The sequence below is a fragment of the Oryzias melastigma genome, linkage group LG19, assembly GCF_002922805.2.
Source record: "Oryzias melastigma strain HK-1 linkage group LG19, ASM292280v2, whole genome shotgun sequence".
NCBI lineage: Eukaryota > Metazoa > Chordata > Actinopteri > Beloniformes > Adrianichthyidae > Oryzias > Oryzias melastigma.
In genome coordinates, this window is record NC_050530.1 from 18,865,199 (window position 1) to 18,886,372 (window position 21,174).

General features: G+C 41.6%; 4 protein-coding genes across 5 annotated transcripts; all 4 read right to left on the bottom strand.

Moving 5' to 3' along the window:
- Nucleotides 1-2,733: 2,733 nt before the first annotated feature.
- Nucleotides 2,734-4,323, bottom strand: hoxb1b (homeobox B1b). The gene is made up of 2 exons (XM_024284784.2): nucleotides 3,455-4,323; nucleotides 2,734-3,274 (listed from the first exon to the last, which is right to left on the bottom strand). The coding sequence occupies exons 1-2, from the start codon at nucleotides 3,972-3,974 to the stop codon at nucleotides 2,976-2,978; spliced, it is 819 nt and encodes a 272-aa protein (XP_024140552.1). The 5' UTR covers nucleotides 3,975-4,323; the 3' UTR covers nucleotides 2,734-2,975.
- A 194-nt stretch (nucleotides 4,324-4,517) lies between these two features.
- On the bottom strand, nucleotides 4,518-10,642 carry LOC112154125 (homeobox protein Hox-D3). Of its 2 annotated transcripts, none has more exons than XM_036217070.1 (3): nucleotides 9,635-10,642; nucleotides 6,032-6,358; nucleotides 4,518-5,524 (listed from the first exon to the last, which is right to left on the bottom strand). In XM_036217070.1, the coding sequence occupies exons 2-3, from the start codon at nucleotides 6,261-6,263 to the stop codon at nucleotides 4,992-4,994; spliced, it is 765 nt and encodes a 254-aa protein (XP_036072963.1). In that variant the 5' UTR covers nucleotides 6,264-6,358; nucleotides 9,635-10,642; the 3' UTR covers nucleotides 4,518-4,991. The 2 variants fall into 2 exon arrangements, with proteins under 2 accessions (XP_036072963.1, XP_024140555.1); XM_024284787.2 differs by lacking the exon at nucleotides 9,635-10,642 and adding an exon at nucleotides 7,079-7,965.
- A 3,298-nt stretch (nucleotides 10,643-13,940) lies between these two features.
- Nucleotides 13,941-16,226, bottom strand: LOC112154123 (homeobox protein Hox-B5b). Its single transcript, XM_024284783.2, has 2 exons — nucleotides 15,331-16,226; nucleotides 13,941-14,877 (listed from the first exon to the last, which is right to left on the bottom strand). The coding sequence occupies exons 1-2, from the start codon at nucleotides 15,929-15,931 to the stop codon at nucleotides 14,630-14,632; spliced, it is 849 nt and encodes a 282-aa protein (XP_024140551.1). The 5' UTR covers nucleotides 15,932-16,226; the 3' UTR covers nucleotides 13,941-14,629.
- A 304-nt stretch (nucleotides 16,227-16,530) lies between these two features.
- Nucleotides 16,531-20,114, bottom strand: hoxb6b (homeobox B6b). The gene is made up of 2 exons (XM_024284788.2): nucleotides 18,034-20,114; nucleotides 16,531-17,318 (listed from the first exon to the last, which is right to left on the bottom strand). Exons 1-2 carry the CDS (start codon nucleotides 18,482-18,484, stop codon nucleotides 17,062-17,064), a joined length of 708 nt encoding a protein of 235 aa, XP_024140556.1. The 5' UTR covers nucleotides 18,485-20,114; the 3' UTR covers nucleotides 16,531-17,061.
- Nucleotides 20,115-21,174: the final 1,060 nt, after the last annotated feature.

The window sequence follows — 21,174 nt, forward strand, 5'->3', positions numbered from 1 at the left end:
GGCCTCTGGTAGAAGACCCGAGCTTGGGGGAGAAACCACCCGTGCAGGGTGAGAGGGACGTTTTTTTGTTTTTTTTTTAAATATATATATATATATATATATATATATATATATATATATATACATATAGATATAAAAGGCAGCCATCCTGCTGTGGGATTTTCTTTGACTTCATGGGTTATTAAGAAAGGTTTGGAAAGCTTAACTTGTGAGATTCTGTGGTAAAAGACGTACGGGATTATCACTGCCAAAATACTGAACAGATTCATGGTACGTCTACAGCTCCATTCACCCAATTATTCCACAGAATTTTATTCAAATGTGTTTTATTGTTTTTTTGTTTGTTTGTTTGTTTGTATTTTACTTACACCTAAAACCAATTTTTGTCTGGTTAAGGAAAACAGATTTGATCCAACTATGATAAATTGAACAAATGTTGAAGTTTACTTAATAAATTAGTAGTTCTGACATTTAAAAAAATTGAAAATTGTTTACTTTTTAAAAACTTTGGGATTTTGGGGGAATTAATTCATGGATTCATATTGTATTTGTCAAATAAAGATTGATACAATTTTGTGTATTCATATGTGGAACAGAACAAGTTTACTCTTAAATTGATGTCCAAACATAAAGGAGTTTAAGAACAAATATAGAAATGTGATTATTAATAACTATATACCTTTACAAAACATGTAAACAGTGATATATCTGTAAGTATTTTTTAATATACATTTGAATTGTGCAGAAATGTACTTGGGTGTATTAGGAAATAATATTCAAATGGAACCAAATGAGTGTTGGGTGATGTGTGTTTGTTTCTATATACATCTATATGGCTATCCGAATCTTAATTTAGAGAGGGAACAGGGACAGAAATGATAGTTGGTGCACTGGGTATATTAAAGTTTGAGACTTATATACTTCTTCTCACTCACATCTTGCATTTTTTGTATTTATTTATTTATTTATCTTGTCCTACATTTCTTTTAAATTATGCCCAAACTAAAATATTATTATTTTATATGAGTTCAGTTTGGATCCTTTTTTTAATGAGCACATTAAGTAATTTTTTACCTTGATTTTTTTTTTGTTGTTGTTCTTGATTTTGTGATGTTTCTATGCAATTTAAAAACCAATAAAAGTGCTCTGTTTTTTTAATTATACTGTGATGTTTATATATAAATATATTTACTACTATTGTTATAATGTTCTTAAAAGTGGCATTTGATTTCTCACAGTAAAAACAATGAGGTATCTGGATGACCCACCCCCTCTCGCCCCATGAATACTGTTACCTTTGAAGCCTGGAGACCCTGCGGAGTGACATGCGACAGAGGACCCGCTGAAGAACCAAGGAAGTGTTCCTGGCAATAGACTTGTAAAAGAGGCCGCAACAACTGCAAGCAGCTGGGGGTACAAACAGCATCAGGCTGACCTCTGTCAAAGTGATGAGGAAGGGGCGGAGAGGTGCTGGAGGTGTTCAAATTATCTTGTAACGTCTCAATTTTTTAGCATTTTTCGTTAAATTCATAGGTATAAATGGATCTTGAGTGGGTTTTTATTTTATTTGCTCCTCTATCTGCTCCTTGCCTTCCATGCAGGCTGCAAACAAGGAGGGCTCTGATTCGAAGGTGAAAAACATCTCCCTCCACTCCCCCAGCTCTGAACATCTGTCTCCATGGCGTTGGCTGCGGCACCAACTCTGACACCTCCAGATGGAGAGCCTGCTGGGAGAGCTGAGATATTGCCTACAGAGATGGCTGGGATCACATCCCTGGAATGAAGTCCCACACTCGTGTTCTGCACTGTTCCCCCTTTTTCCTCGCCGCCGAATCCGTCACCGCTCACCGTACCTATTGTTGCCTCGTGACTCATCTGAAGGAGAGGCTTTTGGCTTGAAACGCCTGGCTTCAAATCATTAAGCATTCTTTCTAATTTACAGTAATGAGCTGCATGGTATTTCAACTGTAACTTCTATTCAGGGAACTGTATAAATTATTAATTTAGTTTTGAAGGAACTGCATATACTCACATGCATACATTTCCAATGACTGCTGACTTCCATTTCCTAAAAACATGTTTTTCAGGCACCTTAATGAGATTCAAGTTCAAACAATCTCGAACATAGACCTAAATGTCCCACTGCCTTGTTAGTCTCAGAATTGAAAGCAATACCTGCAAAAATCGGAGGCGCATGGAGCCCGAGAGTTTACCTCCCTGAGTCACTCTGGTGTCTTGACAGATTGGCTCTGCATTCATTTGGGCCTGAACTCTGTGTGAACCCATGCTTTAAGAGAAAGACATCAACAGGCCAGCGCTGGTGGGGCAGAAGAGTGTGTGCTAACCCAACACCCACAGCAAATATTGAAACCCGTCAGGGGGAAGAAGGTGGTCAGGCCCTGCGAGCCAAAGGTGAAGCCGGCTTGTTGGAGAACCCGTTTTTTTTATTTAGATCGTGTTCTGTCAGCTGTATACATAGAATTTGGGTAACAAATCAAGGGTGAAACCTGGCTTCCTGGAGTTTGTTGTCATGTTTAGATCCCCTGGAGGTATTTGGAGGTGAAAAGGTCACTCAGAACCACCCTGTGTGTTGTGTAAGATTCCTCTTGTCACATTATGCAAGGGGACTTTGTAGGGATTATTTATGGAGGTAAAAATTTTACAAGATTTTCACAAATTTCCGTTGAATTTAAAAAAATGACTGATTTTTGCTTATTAAAAAGGACAATTAAAAAAAGTTTTTCTTAAGACTTTATTAAGTTAAATCATTGCTTGAAAAATCCTGGAAATAAATAGTGCAAACTCAAATCTGCAGAAATGATGGAAAACATTTTACAAAAAAATACTTTTTTTAGGTCACAAGTCAGTGTTGAACATATTAAACATACCCTGTTAGTCCACAACTATTATCTCTTTTTTAATGTTCTGGAATGGTGCAACGTCCGTGCGCTCAGGCCTCCACGCTCGCATTCTTATCAGTGTTCACAGTTTTTCTCCTTTGCTTTTGGGGAGGAATCGGATCGGGCTTTCTCCACGGAGGCCGAAGTGTGTCCCAAAAGCTTCTCCCGCTTCTTCTGTTTCATCCTGCGGTTCTGGAACCAGATTTTCACCTGCGTCTCGTTTAAATCCAAGCTGGCCGCGACCTCTATCCGCCGCGCGCGCGTCAGGTACTTGTTGAAGTGGAACTCTTTCTCCAGCTCCGTCAGCTGCTTGGTGGTAAAGTTGGTGCGGATGACGTTGATCTGGCCCGGAACCCCGAACTCCGACTGGACCGCTGTGTGGGGGAGGAAAACGCATGATATGACGATGGAGGACAAACACAGAGAGCTGATGCGTAACAGGAGATGGATGAGAGAAAAACAAAATAAATTATTATTTCACCGAAAGATTTTGACCCCAAACACTCAGCTGAAAGTCTTAAACTGGGTTATTTTTGCTTTTACGCACGACAAACCTGTTTTGGGGGGGTTCCTCTTCACTTTCATCCAGTCGAAGGTTATTGAAGTTTCCTCCTTCTCTTTGCACTGAGTCGGCACTCGTGCGTAAACGTTTTCTGGGAACTCCTGCTGCCTCTGATCACCGCTGGGATGCAGGTATTGAGAGCTGGCTCCAGCTGCAGGCCCGCAGCCTTCCCCAGGAAAGGGCGCCATGTTTGGAGAAACCTGTGCGTGAATGAAGCTCCGGTCCTGGTCTGGAGCGAGGCCATACTGGTGGTGTCCGAACTCCAGCGGGGAGCCGTACACGGGGTTTCCTGGTGCTGGAAACTGCAGATCCAAGTGAGTTTGGTGGTGAAGGGGGAGGCTGGGTGGGTGATGGGGCGCAGACGTTGCCACCAAACGACCGTCCTGTGCGTAATTATCAGCTGTTGGACACGAGTTGGACACATATCCGTGGTTTAAATTGGGATATCCGGCCTTGGCACTGAAAATGTTCGCTCCATGGTTGCATACAGGATAATCTAAGTATGAGTTCATCCTGAACCCAGGCCTGGTCTTTAAGCTAACCCGATCCGGACCGGACAGTCATTAATCGGTGCTCCTGGTGCCCTGACCTTAGGTAGTATGTCAAAGCTGTAAAACTGCCTTCCACCCTCATATCACCTTCCTGACACACCACGTGACCCGCTAAACGCCAATAGCAGATGACCTACAGCGCTCTGTCAAGTCTGCAGGCTCGTCCATCAAGCTACTCGCATTTACATGACAAATGCTTCAATCAAACTCTCTCAAACACTTCAGCCCGCAGAGCTAAAGGAAGCGAAAATAAAAGGTATAAAATAATAAAGTTAACATTATTAAAATAAAAGTTCAAAAACAAGTTGATGGATTCGGTTTTTAGGGCTGATTTTACCACTAGTGCTGAGGGAGTCAGGCCGAAGTGACTCAGTCATCCATCACGTCTCTTTTTAAAGACTGACAGCTTGTTTGCCCCAAAAGGAACAAAAACTAATGGGTCAGATTTAAAGAAATATCCTTTTTATTTTGTTCAAGAGTTAAGACAATAACTTCACTTCTTATTATTGTCTTCTCGTCTTATTTTAGTTTAGCCTTAATCCAAAAGCCCCTCTGTAATTAAGTGACAGCTAAAGTGGTGTGATGGTTCTCTGGTGTAAATTAAGTTTTTATTGTACTTTGGTAGCAACTTTTAAATAATTTCCAAATTTTCGGAATATTTTCTAAGGGAAAGCTATTTTTATCTGTTTATTTCCTAAAAAAGTGTGAATTTTAGCAGCAGAAATGGCAAAAATGAATAAAATGAAAAAAACACAGAAATAAAAATAAAAAGTATGGCAAAAAAAATTGAAAACGATCATCTGAATTTCATTTTTTTACGCTTCTTATCATAAAGTTTTTATTTTACTAAATTATTTAACACTTCAATCAGGGCTCAATCGAGAAAACTTATTTAAACCATTTTTTGGCTGTATGGAACCTGAATGATGATAAATGTGCAAAATAATTATTTTAAATAAATAAATAAATAAATGGGCTCTACAGATGGGTCAGTCTTGGAGCTCTCAGGATTCTGTCCTGGGGGGCGCAGCTCTGCTGTGAGAAGTACTGCCCGCTCAGGTCCCCCCCTCCCGGGCTGTTGTACTGTGCGTCAAAGTGCGGCCCGCGCGTCAGTCCCGGATCTGGGTATTTGCTGAACTCCGCCGGGTAGGCCAGCTGCGGCTGCGGGGGTTTCAGGGGAGGGGAGGCCTGCAGCGAGTAGTCGCCGCCCACGTGGACGTATCCGAGGCTGGCCAGGGTCGGGCTCGCGCCGGCGGAGGGGGAGGACGCGGGTGAGCAGGGGGAGGCGGTGAGCCCGCGCGCCCTCTGATCCTTCTTCTGCTTCATCCTCCGGTTCTGGAACCAGATCTTGATCTGCCGCTCGTTGAGGTTGAGCAGGCTGGCCATCTCCACCCTGCGCGGCCTGCACAGGTAGCGGCTGAAGTGGAACTCCTTCTCCAGCTCCACCAGCTGGGCGCTCGTGTAAGCAGTGCGCGTGCGCTTGGAGGCCGGGGTGGCATTTGGAGTTTTGTCTATAGGGGAAAAACGCAGAGAATAAGTGATGAATAAAAACAAATATTATATATTGTTTCCTCCTGTGGGTCTTCACTGCCTTCTCAGAGGGAAAGACACAAAACAGACTTCAAAGTGAGCAGATAAAGGAGCAGATTTACACATCAAAGCTTTTGATCTGAATGATAGACTTGTGCGTAAAGCGATTTTGTTCTTTATTCTGCGTCTATAATTTGAATTTACATTCCTGCAGTCCTATAATTCTTACTAAATATGTGGAAGAAATGTTTTAAAGACAAAATACTGAATATGTTAGGCCTTTCAAGAAGGCAAAAAAAAAAGCTTTTGAGTCAAATTTAATAACTTCATTGATTTTTTTCTTATTTCTTTTCCCTCTGAATGCCTTTCTTTTTTCACCAATGTGGTTTGAACCATAAACTGACTTTTTGGACCTGAAAAGGAGAACCAAATTGATTTCCAGAAACTGGTTATAAGGGAAATAAACTACTGTTTGACTCCCCACAAACCTGAGATCCTCCTGTCGGGTTTGTGCTCTGAGTGTCTGCACTCCTTCATCCAGGGGAAAATGGTTTTACTGACAGTAAACTTGGGGTTTGGAGCTTTTGACCTCCGGGGAAACGCGCGGTCAAACGCCTCCTCGGGCTGCCGCTGCGCCGGTGCCCGATCAAGGCACTCAAACGCGGGGACACCATCAGAGGAGAAGTCGAGCTGCTGCTGCTGGATTTTGGCTTTCTGCATTTCTGTGAAATGTACGGGCTCCTTTTGACCTTCTGGCGGAGCGCAGGCAGCCAGATGTCACATGGCAGGTTTCCAGAGAGCCGAAGGCTTCTGGCCTGAAAGCATAGGGAAAAAAAAGACAGGATCAGGGAGGAGACCAAATGATCCATCTTATCAGCTGAATAGTATGCTGACATGAATAGCAAGCCTCTCCAAGCAGAAAAAATAAAGAGATTGTGGAGGAGAAAACCAGAAAAAAATCATTTAATTTCCTAAAAAATAAATTTAAATCAGTTTTTTTATTTAAGTGTGATAAAATGGCGCTAAAATTACAGAAATAAATACTCTCAAATATGCAACATGAAAACAAGCATTTCTTTATTACGCGTTCCGCGGTGTTTCCAGAAATTACATTACGGCCTGTGTAACCGTTAAAAAATAACAGCCATTATTCAGCTAATGGATGGTCCTGCTTGTAAAAGGGAAAATGAAATGCTATATCACAATGTAGTGAAAAAGGCATCAGTCAAAAACAAAACTATACATAATAGATCCGTTGTTCGTCGCAGCTGGTTTGTGCCATGAATGGAGGAAAAAAGGAGGCAAACCTCTCAGTCTCTCTCTAAGTAAAATTGAATTCTCTTTTCTTCCGAGAATAAACGGAACAAAATTATAGTTTGGAGGAGAAGAGAAACGCACGAGGAGAGATGGAGAGAAGAAGAAGTCTGGAGGCATGCAGCTTTCTGAACTCTGGTTGAACCGTGGAGCTGCAGTCAGGCTCGTAAATCATAAAGACACATAAGCTGCTCCGCGGCACAACAGCTCTGCTGCCTTACCTTCGCGACGCGCATTCATTCCAGCCCTGAAACCAGCGCAGCGCGCGCCTCACCTCTGCGTAAAACCGCCCAGATTACAATAATCCCAGGAAAAAGGGGATGAAGAGGCTGTTGCAATGTGGCTTTTTTTTTCTTTTTTTGTGTGTGTGTGTGGGGGTGAAGCAGACTGGACAGTGTTTCTGCAGCTCAGACCGCCCTACGATGCGTTTCTACACACGTTGCGTGGGTGTGTGCGTATGCGCGTGTGTGAGGAGAGGGGGAAGATGCTGATCATGCAAGCTCAGTTTGAAATCTTCAAGATGAGAGGAAAATGGGCAAAACATACAATAAAAAATAAAACAAAGTTTGGTGTTAAATTTTCTTATTTTTTAATTTATGAGATTTTAGGAAAACTTTAAATCTATTCCTGTTCAAAATAAAAAGCTTATAAACACATTTTATAAAAAAAAAGTTTATAATTTTCTTCCAGCATTGTTGGTTCATGCAGGCTTTTCTAATGACGCTTTTGTCACAAAGAAACGGTTAAGCTGCAGGGATGCTGCTTGACGATCAAATCGATCGATCCGCGGCGCTTTGATCTCCCATGTTGCTCTGATCTTCCAGGTAATATTTAACTAAGTGGCGTTAATGAAGGCAAATTGGTGCCTTTGATCTCTGAAGCGAAGATCTGACACGCAATGGTGGCGCTGCAGAAGAAGAACAGATGCTCTGTTTGCACCCTCAGCTTCAGTAACACGCACAACCCCGCACATACCCCAGGAAGCTGAGCATCAACTACGGGGATGTTTTAGTCCCAAATTTCTTCTATAAACTGAGTTATTTTTCCTGCTATGGGTCAGTATTGACAAATCAAACTCTGTTTCTGATTTGATTGATGTATTTTGAATGTTTTAATGACCTGTTTTTGTTTTGGTAGAGTGTAAATAACTGATCAGAAGTAAAGAATCAGATGATAATTGATGTCAATAAATACAAAATAATAAAAAGTTAAATAAAGCATAACATGAGTGAGATCATAGCCTAATAATTTACTTTCTCTCCATCTTAAGCAATTAATTAAACTCATTTTGACTTATTTGATCTTTATGCATTTCTCTATAGATATACACTTCTGTTTTTTTTTGTTTTTTTTTTTTGTTTTGTTTTGTTTTGTCTGGTCTAGTTTTATTTTTGTTTGATTGCTTGTAAAAAAGAAACAAGAATCCAAATGTACAATCCAACCTATTAACGTTAAAACGTTTCTTCGTTTTCGTAGAATCAGTTTTTTTTAGGAGTTTTTCCTTATCGGGAATGAGGGTCTAAGAGCAGGGATAACCAGTTTTAGTTAGTCTGTTTAGTTTAGTTTAGCAATTAACTATTGTTCATATTTTATGACTGACCTTCTGCTTTTATTACCGGCCTGAACCCAATGAGGCAATTGTTTTGTGATATTGGGCTATAAATAAAATTGAATTGAATTAAAAATGATGAAACATTTTTAGAAAAAGTTAAATATTTTTGGAATAATAACATGCAATGATCCTTATTTTTTCTGTTTCATTACAACTCTCAACTTGATTCTGTAATCTGAAACATAATCAGGTTTTAAAAGCCTCTTTTTTTTTTCTTTTTTAAAGGATGACATGTAAGGTCACATCAAACATTTAAACTTCAAATGTATTTTCATGACAGCTCATTGTAACCTGGACACTTTTCCTTCTGGATCAGCAGATCTAAATGAGTTTAAAAACTTAAATATTTAATTTATTTGCATGAAAAAGGTGTATTTTGGCTGTCAAGAGGCTAAGTTAAAGTCAATTTGGAACTAAGGTGATTTGACCCAAATTTTGCATCAATGGATCACCTTTCTTACTTATAACATTTGTTGGTTTCACGTAAAGTTAAAGTCCCATCAGTTGTCATGTGTGTGAAATTTGTTCTCCGCATCCCCTGGGGGAGTGGTGAGCTACAGACACAGCTGCGCTCAGGAACCATTTGGTGGTTTAACCTCCCAAATCCAACCCCTTCATGCTGAGTGTCAAGCAGGGAGGCACATTTTTGGATTTGAACCCGTGACCTTCCAGTCTCAGGGTGGACACTCTACCACAAGGCCACTGAGCTGGTTAAATCAGTACAAGTTGGTACAACGTACAGAAGGTGCGAGAAACAACACGTTAAATGACGAAGAAAATCATAAGATTGAGGAATCACATGACATCAAACAACGTCAATAAGATCTTTCAAGCATGACATCAACTGTGATCAACAAGTTTGACATTTCAGCAGACAATGAAAACTATCCATATTGTGTTTGTGTACTACTGTGGGAGCAGGTAGGGACATAAACTGGTCAAAATACCATAAGTCTGGCTGATAGCCCATAAAAAATATCATAAAAACACCATGAAAATCAGCAATAGGTGGTGTTGTTTGGGAAATAAACAGGCCTCTGATGGATGAGGGAGGAGATGGAGGCAGGTTGGGTTGTGATCTGATAGGTCGCTGCGCTGAATGGAAGCAGACAGCATAAGCATAACTGCATTTGATCTCTGTGGACTGTGGTTATCGTTCACTTACATGGCAACGGGCCCGTGCTGCTCTCTCATCACTCCCCTGTCTTGGTGGCAGCCTGTCTGCTGTGCGTGATGGACACATGCACTCCCCGTCCTCCTCCTCCTCCTCCTCCTCCGCCGCCCTGCGTTCGGCGTGCCGGCCTGCTGACAAATGCAGCTCTCTGCAACCTCTCCTGTCAATTAACTGCGGGGACCACGTGTCCGCAGGCGGGGGCCATTTATTGCTCTGAATTTATTCAGAGACAGTCGAATCAACAGTGGCAGCAGCTTGATTCCCCCACGTCAACATGAAGCCAATAAATAAACAAAAGCACTAACAAACAAACAGATTTATATTTATGCTGCTTTCCAAGAACTTATAATCAGAGAACAAACAGATGTGTTTATGGGAGAATTGTCAGCAAGTTGTTTTTAAATTAAATAAGCCTTCAAAATAACATTACCAAATCAATTAATGCTTTTAAATGTGCATCTTTTCAGCAAACTTACTTTTCTCTTTGCATCCTCTCTCCTGGTCGGATTCTCACTGCAGTCCGGCGTCTTGAAGCTGTTTGTCAAGCTCCTCCTCGCAGACTAAAACTCCTCCTCGACCACGGACAGAGAAAACATGATAAATGAAGTGGCGCACAATGCCCACATTGTCCCCTGATGTCTCACTCATGGCACGAGAAGGAAAGACGGGACAAAAAGAGGGACTCTCCAGCTCTGCTGAAGGCCTGCGTCCCCACAAAGAGCTCTGTCAACACATTCCAGCAGGCGGACGGCTGACCCACACAGCAAAGGCACACACACATTTATTCTTCTAACTTTAAACTTCCTTTTCTGGAGGTGAAGTGTCATCCCCCACAAAACAAATGCATGAATTTTTTTTTGGTTTTCAGTGAAACTTAAAGGTGAGAAATACTTAAAAGAACACATAAGTGGCTTTGAAGTGCAGACACATCCAATCCCACGTTAACACAAGAACACAACTTCTGTTTTCCCTGTTAACTCTGATCAATAGATGTATTTTTTCAACACTTCCTCATTTTATTTAATCATTTCTAATTTAGAGTTTAATTAATCCATAAAGAAAACCAACTGAGCATGATCAAAGTGATATTGTCAAGCTTCTAAAAATCACTGGTAATTAGTTTCGTTGGATGTCATTTGATTATAAATGTTAATTACTGAATTCCCAGATTTTATGACCATTTATGAGAGTATTTTTTAAAATTTAATTCAAAAGAAATTAGTTCAGGAGTTTAGTAACACATTTTTTAGTTCACAAATCAAAGTATTCAGTTGAAATGTGTATTTTGTTTTAGCCAAATGTGAACTTTTCCTATTTTTCAAAGATTTTTAGTTCTCTAGATCATTCAAATTGGGAAAATGTACCAATTTATGGCATCTTCAAAAGGTGTAATAACACATTTTTTACATAAAACAAACACAAAGCTTTCATTTTTATTGAACAAAGCACAATATTATGAATAAATATTTTTAAAAAGTGATAAATGTGATAAAAATGTGATAATAAATTTACCTTATTTTACTGTGGTTTCTCAAAGGTTAAAAGCAAATGAGCGTTCACAACCTTTCAGCTCAAAGCTTTTTGGGATTTACACAACCTCTGTTAGTGTCAACAACAAAAAATGAGCTTTTATTATTTTTTATATTTAACTTTTATTATACCAGGAATCTCTTTTTTAAAGGCGATGTGGGCCGAAAGGCATCATCATAAGAGAGGTTAGAGGGGATCTGGGTTCACTATGCAACCAGTCTGCAACTCTGAACAAGCATGCTTCAGTAAACATTAAGTGTTCAGTTCATTGATCAGCCGGAGAGAGTGAGCAGGTGATGCCCAATGAGGGCATGTTCAAGATGTTTAAAGAGGAGGTGTCCTGAAGATGACCCTCTGGAACGTTGTTAAGGGCGGAGAGAGGCGATAGCATTTACATTGATTTTTTACAACTGCTGGCACAATTCTAATATTTCTGCAATGCTTTATTTCAGACAGCACAGTGCAAACTAATTATGAGTGCAGTTTTTCATAGTTTAATTTAAAAAAATCTAAATGCAAAAGATCAAATTCAAAGAAACATTTGTTTTAATGTTTTTGCAACAAGAATATTAATCTAACATTCAGTTTTAACCCATAAACTAGCAGGAATTGACCTAATATAACAGATTATCATCATGACCTGCAGCACAAGTTTACATTATTGCATAAAAACGTAATTTGTCTTTGAAAATAAATTAATTTTATTCTGTTATGATCCAAATAAAAAAAACTTAATTGAAAGAATCAGACTAATTTTGACACATGTAAAAACCTTAAAATTTAGATCAAAATGGGATCAAAAGTTATTCTTTTCTCCCTCAGTCTTCAGAAAACAAGCTCGGGTGGGGGTGGAGGGGGTTTGTCTCCATGTTTTGCTCCGTGACCTCCAACGCAAAGAGCCTGAAGCTGGAGAAGGAAGAAAAACTCATCCATCATCCCGACGGGCAGGCCTGACGCGCCCTCTGCTGGAGAACCGGCAGCATTACGCGCAGCTCGGGAGCAGCAGCTGTGATTTGGCGCTCTCTGATATTCAGCATCCACGAGCCTCAATAAACCGAGCTCCCCAAAAAACGCTCAAGGTGACATTTGTTTCACGCATTTCATCATCATTATTAAATAAAGGAGGCTGCATCAAATGGACTCGTATTAGAGGGGGTGTGGGGGTTTAAATGCTTCCTGACTTATTGGCTTAATTGAAAAATAAATTGTTTTCTTGCGCACATGATCATTTGGACCAATATTAATAAGTAAATTTTTAAATGAAGTGAAACATGCCTTAGGAACATTTTTTTTGTTTTGCAATTTTTTTAGCTCTACATTTAAGTTGATAAAAAATTTAATAAAAATATAAGAAAGTTGTGTGCTGATAAATTTGTGCATTGTGTGTAAAGAAAATATATATTTTTTTGTGCGTAAAAGCTGACTTTGGTCACTCTTCTGTGCGTAGTGGTGACACTGCAAAGTCTGGCTGCAGCGCGCGTCTTCCTGACGCATCTGCGGCTGCAGTCTATCGTCTCCTGACCCTGCGATGATCCCCGCCGCCATGAATTATGCATGAGATCCGGCTGCAGATTACCCCTATCAATATGCAATACTCATTATGTTGGTTAAATTGCCGCTTAATAGATATGAATATGGGGAAAATGTCTGGGGCCCGGATAGCCCATGTACTGCTTTTAACTTTTTCTTTTCTTTTTTTTAAATACCTGAAATTAGTTTGGAAGGACTCGGCAGAAGGTAATCCAGCCCCCAGTTTCCTGCACGTAACGTCATTATGTTTTATTAGCGGCCAGCAGACAATGCGCGAAAGGCCAAGCAGCCTGTGGCTCTTTTATGGAAAAGTGAAGGCTGCGTCCAGCTCCGCGCTGTCCGAGACTTCACCTTTGGCCGCGCGGTGACTCGGCAAAGCGCGATAAATCACTCGGGATCTCGCTCAAGTTCGCGTTCTGGGCGCGCATTGAAACTTCAGCACCATAGCACCTCAAAATATCAAATTGCAAGAAATTACGCATAACTTTCTTTAAAAATTAGACAAATATTAAGCAGAATTTTCCTTAAAAAGTTTTTTTTAACAACTAAAAATAAAAACATTTAATTCAAACTGTCCACCAAGCTGTCCATCCTATAAAAAAAATCTGAAAATCTACAATTTTACGCATGCGAGCATTTAAAAACAACAATTATTTCTATTATTCCATCAGCTTGAAAAACACTAAATATGAGTGGACACCACTTCCTTCCCCAGTCCAACCTTTCCAGTCCCATCCATGCAGTTAAGCCGTCACTTTCATTCAAGGTTGTGAATTATATAGTACATTGTCTACTCCCCAAAACCATAAAACCAACTTTATGGACCTCACGTGACTTTTCACAGTCTGTAAGTAATATAGGTCTATACAATCTTTGGTAAGGGAGTATTTTTACCAACTTCAGCCTTGCCTATATGCCAAAAAAAATAAGCCAAGGCAGCTCTGTTATTGTTTTCTTGGATTTTACCAGATGCGTATTTTATGGAAAACGCACGTCGGTGCGGGGAAAGTCAGAAGAGGTAAGACAGGACAAGGTTTTTCTCTTTCACTCTGTGCGTAAATAGATAAAAAATAAATTAATAAAAAGTAGTGAAAGTTTATGGTTTGTGCTCAACAAGTCTTAAGAGATCCATTCCTGGCGCGCGTGGCTGCGCCGAAACTTTGCGCCGCGGCTCACTTCTCCCTAAAAAGTCTAATTTTATATTTGCTTTTATTCTGACAGAAAATCCAGACGCGCAAACGATTGAGAGAAACTTTATTTTCAAGCGCTATCAGTTCACTTACAAATACAAAAGCTCATTGGCGAAGAAAAAAAAAAGCTTACATCACTGCCTATCCACAGAATAACCCTTTGCACAAAAAGTTTATCACATTAACAGGTTGTATATATTCTTTTGCAATTACTTCTAAACAATAATAATAATAATAATATGATAATAATAGATGCACAAAATATCCTAGAGCTAAACATTGGCTTGTTTATGAAAGTTTATGATCTTGGCCACAAGTTAACCATCAAAATAGCAGTAAAAGTCACACTAAAGCGCTTTCAATGAAAAGCAGCATATGGGTTTAAAAGTTGCGTTGCTTTTGATATTTTTTATACTTTTTTCTTTTTTTAACTGTACAATGAATTTACTCCTGTTAGACCGTCAAGAAGTTACAATAAAGACAGAAAACACTTTAAAGAGAGAGCAAAGAGAATGGACGAACAACCCCAAAGATATTTACAGATTTATGATTTTTTATCTTCTTTTCAAATACATCTAAGCTACAACAACTAAAAATTGCATTTTTTAAGAGCACATCTTCTTTTTCTATCACAATGGCATGCTGAAAGGTGCTGCGCTTTTTAAATAGCTTTACAGTACTTTTTTTCCTTTTTTTCTTTCACGTTCTTATCAATTTACTCTCCCCAGAAAGTTGTTTAGTTGTGGAAGGCGCTGCCTCCTGTTACAAGACTCATGCTTTTCAGTTTATTGTCCTTCTTCCACTTCATCCTGCGGTTCTGAAACCAGATTTTGATCTGTCTTTCCGAAAGACACAGGGCGTGGGCTATCTCTATCCTCCGCCGTCTGGTTAGGTACCTATTGAAGTGAAACTCTTTCTCCAGCTCTAGCGTCTGGTAGCGGGTGTACGCAGTTCGGGCCCTTTTCCCATCAGGTCCAGTCATATCTACAATTTTACAGAACATCCAGAAAATTAGCACAACCGCACTGAAACAACAAGAGCGACTACTTTCACGGTTTTGTTATGATCACATTGGCGTTTTTGGCGTGCGTAATGGACACAAGGGTCACATGAAATGAGCGGATGAAAGGAGGGAAGCATGCAACCACCAGCACACACAACACCATTCTTTATCTGGGATTTTTTGTCTGCCTAAAATGCACATTTGGACACATTTTAAAAAGCAAAACTCTAAATTTGACGCATCATCCCATCCTGGGGTCTGTCAGCGGGTTAAACGCGGACCCCTTCCAACAAGCTCACACAGTTTTATCCAAATAAAGACCCCTTTTCCCAGCCTGCTCACTCATGCAACACCTGACAGATGAATGACACGGCCGCGGCGTGACATCCTTCCCAAACAAACACAAAAATATAGAATTAGATTTGGAAAAATACCATGGCTTATGTGCAGTTTCCGCATCCAGGGAAATATTTGTGGCGTTTGGCAATCGTTTGCTGTGGGAGTGGAGGAGGTGGCGTTGGGTTCCTGGTGCTGCTGCTGCGGCTGCTGTTGCTGCTGCGCCCGGGATCCGGAGCCGCCGCTGCCGTGCGCGCCTTCTTCGCTCTCCGCGGCGACGGAGGCGTCCTCTATCTCCGTGAAATGCGCGCCGGTGGCTTTGCTGAGAGCACCTGAGGTGGTGCTCCGGTCGGAGGGAGGCGAGGGGCTTTTCAGTTCCAGCGGCTCCCGGCTGGCCGTGGCGCACGAAGGCGGCACCGAATCTGGGGATGAGAGCGAGCAGTTTGGGGTCTGTCTGTAGCGCGCGTCCGGACCGAATCCCCGGGCATCCTCCCGCACGGCCCCGAAGTGGCCGCCGGTGTTGGTGCGGTTCACAGTTAGGTCCATGCCATTGTAGTTGTAGCCGAAAGACCCGGAGTGCATGGTGCCAGGGTCTCTGAAGGAACCGCTCACAGCGCCGTTAGTCCCATAATTTAGTAACTGATAGTCGGAGCCATTTGGATAGCGCCCTGAGAACGAGTTTACAAAGTAAGAGCTCATTTGCTTGGATTTTTAAAGCCTCGATTTGTAGATCTTTGTCGCTATAATCCTGTGTGCTTGCACGATTTATGGATGCAATCATGAATTATAAGCAATGAAGCCCTACTGTACTTTGCCAGGTATGCGGCCAAATATGGGAGAGCGTTCGGGAATCACGTGCCTTTGTTGACCAGTCGTAAATCCTCACTGATGACTTCAAGAGGTAATTCATGCTCCATGGTTACAAATGATGACGAAATAATGGTCGTTAGGCTCCAGTCAATGGTGCCTCCCCGCTGCGCTCTGAGATGCGCGCGGGGAGAGAGCGCCATCGTGCGGACGCAGGTGGCACTGCTCGGCCGGGACCCGCTGTCAGGCCGCGGGGACCATCCATCATTTATATAACACGCGCGTAAAACAGGCCACAAAAGGCTCAGGTAACATATAACAGAGACTCTTCCGCTGCGCCTTTGTCATGTTTTGGCTCCGCGTGTCAAACTGGAAATTATCATAACCTTTACGCGCAGTTTACGTCAATTTATTGTGACTTTCAGAGGCATTTGAGACGCCGATCATGAGGAGGATGATCATTTTCGTGCAAATGAAAAAGGCAGACGAGGTTTTAGTGTACATCAAAAAAACTTTATTCATATTTACAATTCCCTTTAAACAAAAATATTGCACACAATATCCAGATGTGCATTGAACACACAATTAACAACAATAAATAACATGGAACATATCTCAACTGTACAAGTGGAACCGTTTATGGCACAGGTGTAAACGACGAACCTACAGACTACCAAGCACAGAGTCACGGAGCACGAGGAAGGACAACACATCTGCAAAGGTCGAGAAGTTTGAATAAAAATCCAGCAGGGCCTATATGAGGTACTGTGACAGGGTCCAAAACTAAACACAGAAATGAAATAACTTTTTTCTGCCTTTTTTTGCATAGTCCCCTAAATAAATACACAAGCACAAGGACAGACAGAGGAGGCTTTGATTATGCGGACAGTGTTTCCGTGCAGAAACAGAAATAAAACCACGAGTCTAACATGAAACTTTCATATTTACAAAGAAAATGTACATCGGAATTGTTCCGGAGTGGCGCGTAAACGCACAAACAACAATTCTGTCCCATAGTCTGTTCAGCTCTTTTTTTCCGCCTGTTCCTCCTCCTCGGGTGTCTTTGACGGGTTGAGGAGTTTGTTCTCTTTTTTCCACTTCATCCTGCGGTTCTGAAACCAGATTTTGATCTGTCTCTCCGTCAGGCACAAGGCGTGGGAGATCTCTATCCGGCGCCTCCTGGTCAGGTAGCGGTTGAAGTGGAACTCCTTCTCCAGCTCCAGGGTCTGGTAGCGGGTGTAGGTCTGTCGGCCCCTGCGGCCACTCGTGCCAAATGGACCTGCAGTTACAATAACAAGTTTAAGAAAAACGTGTGAGTGAGTGAGACAGTGCGTTCAGAAAAAAAGACATCACAAGCTCTAAAGCAGGAAGGGTTTAACTGCAAAAAACTAATTTGATTTTTAATGACTCACAATTTGCTTAACTACTTTTGACTTCATTTATTATTAGTACACCCCCCGCCCCCCTTTGGCCCCACAGACAGTATGTACCACAAGAGCGTAATTTGGGTATTTTTAAACTACAAGACGCATCATAATGCGTATTTATAGACTTTACTAAGAAATAAATGGCTTTTATTTTTTAAACAGCCCTCTTTGAAGAACGAGGTGACTTCCTCCCTGGCACGTGCAAGCATTTCACAAAATTTACCCAAAATGAGGCACATATTTGGATGTTTTGGTTCCCTTTTGACGTGCCAGCTGCTGCTTAATTTTACGCAACACCTGGAAAAGGCCGTGCGACGACTTGGAGGTCGGTTGAGAACAGGCCCGGTTCGTGCGTGCGCTCAGTGCGCACGTCCAAATGACATATGCATGTGTTGTGATACTCGAAGCCACAACGGTGCGTGCGGATCCGCGCGCAATCACAAGTTTTATTTCACTCACAGATATTCCTAAATGTTATAAGTTGACTAATAAGTGCGCGCACTCCGCGCTTATAAGAGGCTCCTTGAAACAAAACAATGATAAATAAATGGAAGCTTGTGTACTCACCGGCGGAGCACGCGTTCATCCTCTGCATCCACGGATAGATCAGAGTTGAAGACTTGTCGTCGATGCTGCTGCTCATGCTGACAGCTTGCTCCGGGCATTCCGCTTTCCGCTGCTGATGCTCTTGAGTTACAAACAGAGGCTGGTCCTCGCGGCTGGAGAAGGCGCACGAGCCCTCCGCGTCCTTGTAAAAAGTCCCCACCGGGTTATAGTCGCAAGGCGCGCCGCCACCGGCGCGTCCGTAGATGGCCGCGGCCGCTGCGCCTGTCTGCTGGTAGTAAGACGCCGGGTAAACCTTCTCCTGCATGTTGGCCGCTCCATATGTGGCCGCGTTGGAGTAGTGTCTTAACGGGTCGGTGTATCCCGAGGAATATAGCGGTATCTGACCCAGGAGAGAGTCCTGTCCTCCCGGCAGAGACACGGGAAAAGTTGAGTTAACGAAATAGGAACTCATTGGGTGGACAACGGGGTGTATATACTCCGGAGGAATATGATTTGTTGTCTTTTATAGTCCAAGTGCTTTTGCCATTACTTTATCGGAGATTTGGTTTTTGCTGAAAGGGGGGGTTGTGAGGTGCCTCTGAATGCAGAGGGGAAGTGTACCATCTGATCAACCTCTGGCCAATCGCTGCCGTCTGTGCTTGCACTATTGCACCCGTGGGGGGGCTCTTGTTGCGCGCAGGAGTCCCCGGTGAATCGAAATGAGGCGCTCCAGCCTGTCTGCCTTTACGCACGCTTTCACGGAAACCCTACAGGAAAAAAAGCTTGCATACTTTATTAACAGCGCGCAACTACATTAGTTGTGCGCAAATTTTACACAACAACAACAAACTCTTCCAACAAACTCACATCGGTAAAACGCAGAAAGCGCGTCTTAATCTCCATCTGCCTCATATCCCGTCTTCTTAATTAATCCTTTTCAAGCCATAAACGCTCTAATAAATTGTTTGTTCTCACAGCGGCCACGGAAAACCTCTGCGGGGAGCACTGGCTGGTTTAAATAGAAGGACTGCGTCAATAACGCCAATATTTCACTCTTCAAAGGTGTGAGCTCATCGCCACCAAGTCCACGCAGACGTGAGGGAAGGAGCGCAGAGGACGCACAAGCATGCACACCATCATCATCATCCCCATCATCATCATCACCGTGATCAAGAAGACAATATTTCCTCACGTTCAAAGGACAGTTAGGTAAAGTCAAGTTTGTGCGTCATTACGCATGCATGGATCACGAGGTAGCTGTCAATAAGGAGTGTTCAGCAAGAATAACGCAAATCAATTCATAATGATTTTTGGCTTTGAGGAGGCAATTTTGACATTGGAGGAAAAAATAGTCATTAATAGTTTCAATAATAATCTCATTGATGCTGAAGTTGAGACATTTTCAATAGAATTATGAGTTTTTTGCCAAAAGGTGCGCCTTTGTTCAAATGGATGCTACTTTTATTGCTTATTAATCCGCTTAGGTACAGCAATTTTGACACATATTGGTTGTTTGGAATCAATTTCGCTCCTAAAATGAATTGTTTAGTGATTCTTGAGCTAAGAAAATGAACGTGTCTCCCTTGCGCCGTGCGCATTTTACCTGAAAAACGCAACATTTGAAATAAAATGAGCTCAAAATATACTTCAATTTGATATTTATTGCAGAGTAAATTGTGAAGGTTTTTGGCCTTAGATTATTTTTTTAATGTTGGATTTCTCTGGTCTTTTTCAAAGTCAGCTCGTGTTGTTGCTAAAGAGGTGCAGAGTGATATAGGTAGGACAAGGTTTATATATACAAAAATAAGCAAATAGAGAAAAATACAGTCAGAATAGAAACTCAATCTTTTTATCATACAAAAATAGAATTTTCTTGCATCTTAAAGATGGCGCAAAATGCAGTTCAAGGGTTAATGCTGCGCAATGTCAAAATAAAAGTCGCGTTGAGTTATAAGAATATAAATACCAAACACAAATCTAATAAAACATCAGAGATTAAATTTAAAATACGTCTAGATGGACTGATTTAACCCAATTAGAGGAATCTCAGCTTCGACGCAGGCCTTCTCTGACCCCATCACCACAATCATCATCAAAGTCAAGCTTGTCTGGCTCGCACATCAACATGTCCAGTTTAAAAATGGCTTCAAATGTGTGAAATGAATCCTTTTATAGTATAATGTTTTTGTTAGAGGGCATGAGGGTGTACCCCGCAGCATCTGAGGGGTTAACTGTCTGCAGACGTCATAAAAAAAACAATGATTGTTTCGGTTTGCCATTTTGAAGATGTGGATTTTTGTGAACACCATGCAGGCCTGGTGTGGCAAAGAGCAGCAGCAGCAGCAGCAGCAGAAAAACATGGTGCCTTACCTTTGTTGATAATCCATCATTTCCAGTTGTGCCACTCCGGAGGAGAGGATCCCGCTCCCTGACAGTCCTTTCCCTTCTTAAAAAATCCCCCCTTTGTGTGAGTGACATAATCAAAGTAATCCTTCCACTTCACTGAGATAATCTCTCATTTTTACGGACATGCATCCTCACAAGTGCATCCACGTGAACATGGCGCACACGCCGAGGCGCCGCCAGCAGCTGCGTTTGGAGAATTCAAAACAGATGGAATCTGCTCACCCAAAAAACGCTCCAAAAAAGGATAAAAAGGAGAAAAAGCTTGTGTTTCTTCTGTTAAGTGAAGGAGTGGTGAAAAACAGCAGCTGCAATATAACCTCAGGGGAAACAAGTTCCCATTCCTGCTGCCCACATGACCGCCAGCAACCAATCCCCGCGCCGGGAAAGTCGTAAACTTCCATGGCAAAGTTGTAAATTTTCATAAACCGCAGCGGTTTTTGAGCTTTCGACGTGCTTTCTCTTCGCCATTTTTATTTTTCTGAAGGGACTAGAAGGTTTGGAGGTTATGGTGGAGACGGAGGCTGTGAAAATCAAGTTGGAAGGTGAAGGTTTATTGAGAGAGATGTTTACGCAAAATGCGCAATCGGTTCTTCACACGGTCTAAACGGTTTGTTCTCCTTTTATTCTCTTATTTAACATCGAAAATGTGTCAGAATATAAAAGCATTAACATTTTAGACTACAACTTCGTCATTTATTTATTTTTAAAGCCTAAAAAAACAAAAATTTCCCTAAATTTTTCCGTTTTATGCGTAAT

What these genes read in the sequence shown, in the direction of transcription:
- hoxb1b (XM_024284784.2), bottom strand. Translation starts at nt 3,974, where the DNA reads ATGAACTCATACTTAGATTATCCTGTATGCAACCATGGAGCGAACATT. An exon ending in GAGGAACCCCCCCAAAACAG is followed by an intron (nt 3,275 to 3,454) that starts GTTTGTCGTGCG and finishes TCCCCCACACAG; the next exon opens with CGGTCCAGTCGGAGTTCGGG.
- LOC112154125 (XM_036217070.1), bottom strand. Translation starts at nt 6,263, where the DNA reads ATGCAGAAAGCCAAAATCCAGCAGCAGCAGCTCGACTTCTCCTCTGAT. An exon ending in ACCCGACAGGAGGATCTCAG is followed by an intron (nt 5,525 to 6,031) that starts GTTTGTGGGGAG and finishes TTTCCCCTATAG; the next exon opens with ACAAAACTCCAAATGCCACC.
- LOC112154123 (XM_024284783.2), bottom strand. Translation starts at nt 15,931, where the DNA reads ATGAGCTCTTACTTTGTAAACTCGTTCTCAGGGCGCTATCCAAATGGC. An exon ending in GAAACTGCACATAAGCCATG is followed by an intron (nt 14,878 to 15,330) that starts GTATTTTTCCAA and finishes GTAAAATTGTAG; the next exon opens with ATATGACTGGACCTGATGGG.
- hoxb6b (XM_024284788.2), bottom strand. Translation starts at nt 18,484, where the DNA reads ATGAGTTCCTATTTCGTTAACTCAACTTTTCCCGTGTCTCTGCCGGGA. An exon ending in GATGAACGCGTGCTCCGCCG is followed by an intron (nt 17,319 to 18,033) that starts GTGAGTACACAA and finishes TTGTAACTGCAG; the next exon opens with GTCCATTTGGCACGAGTGGC.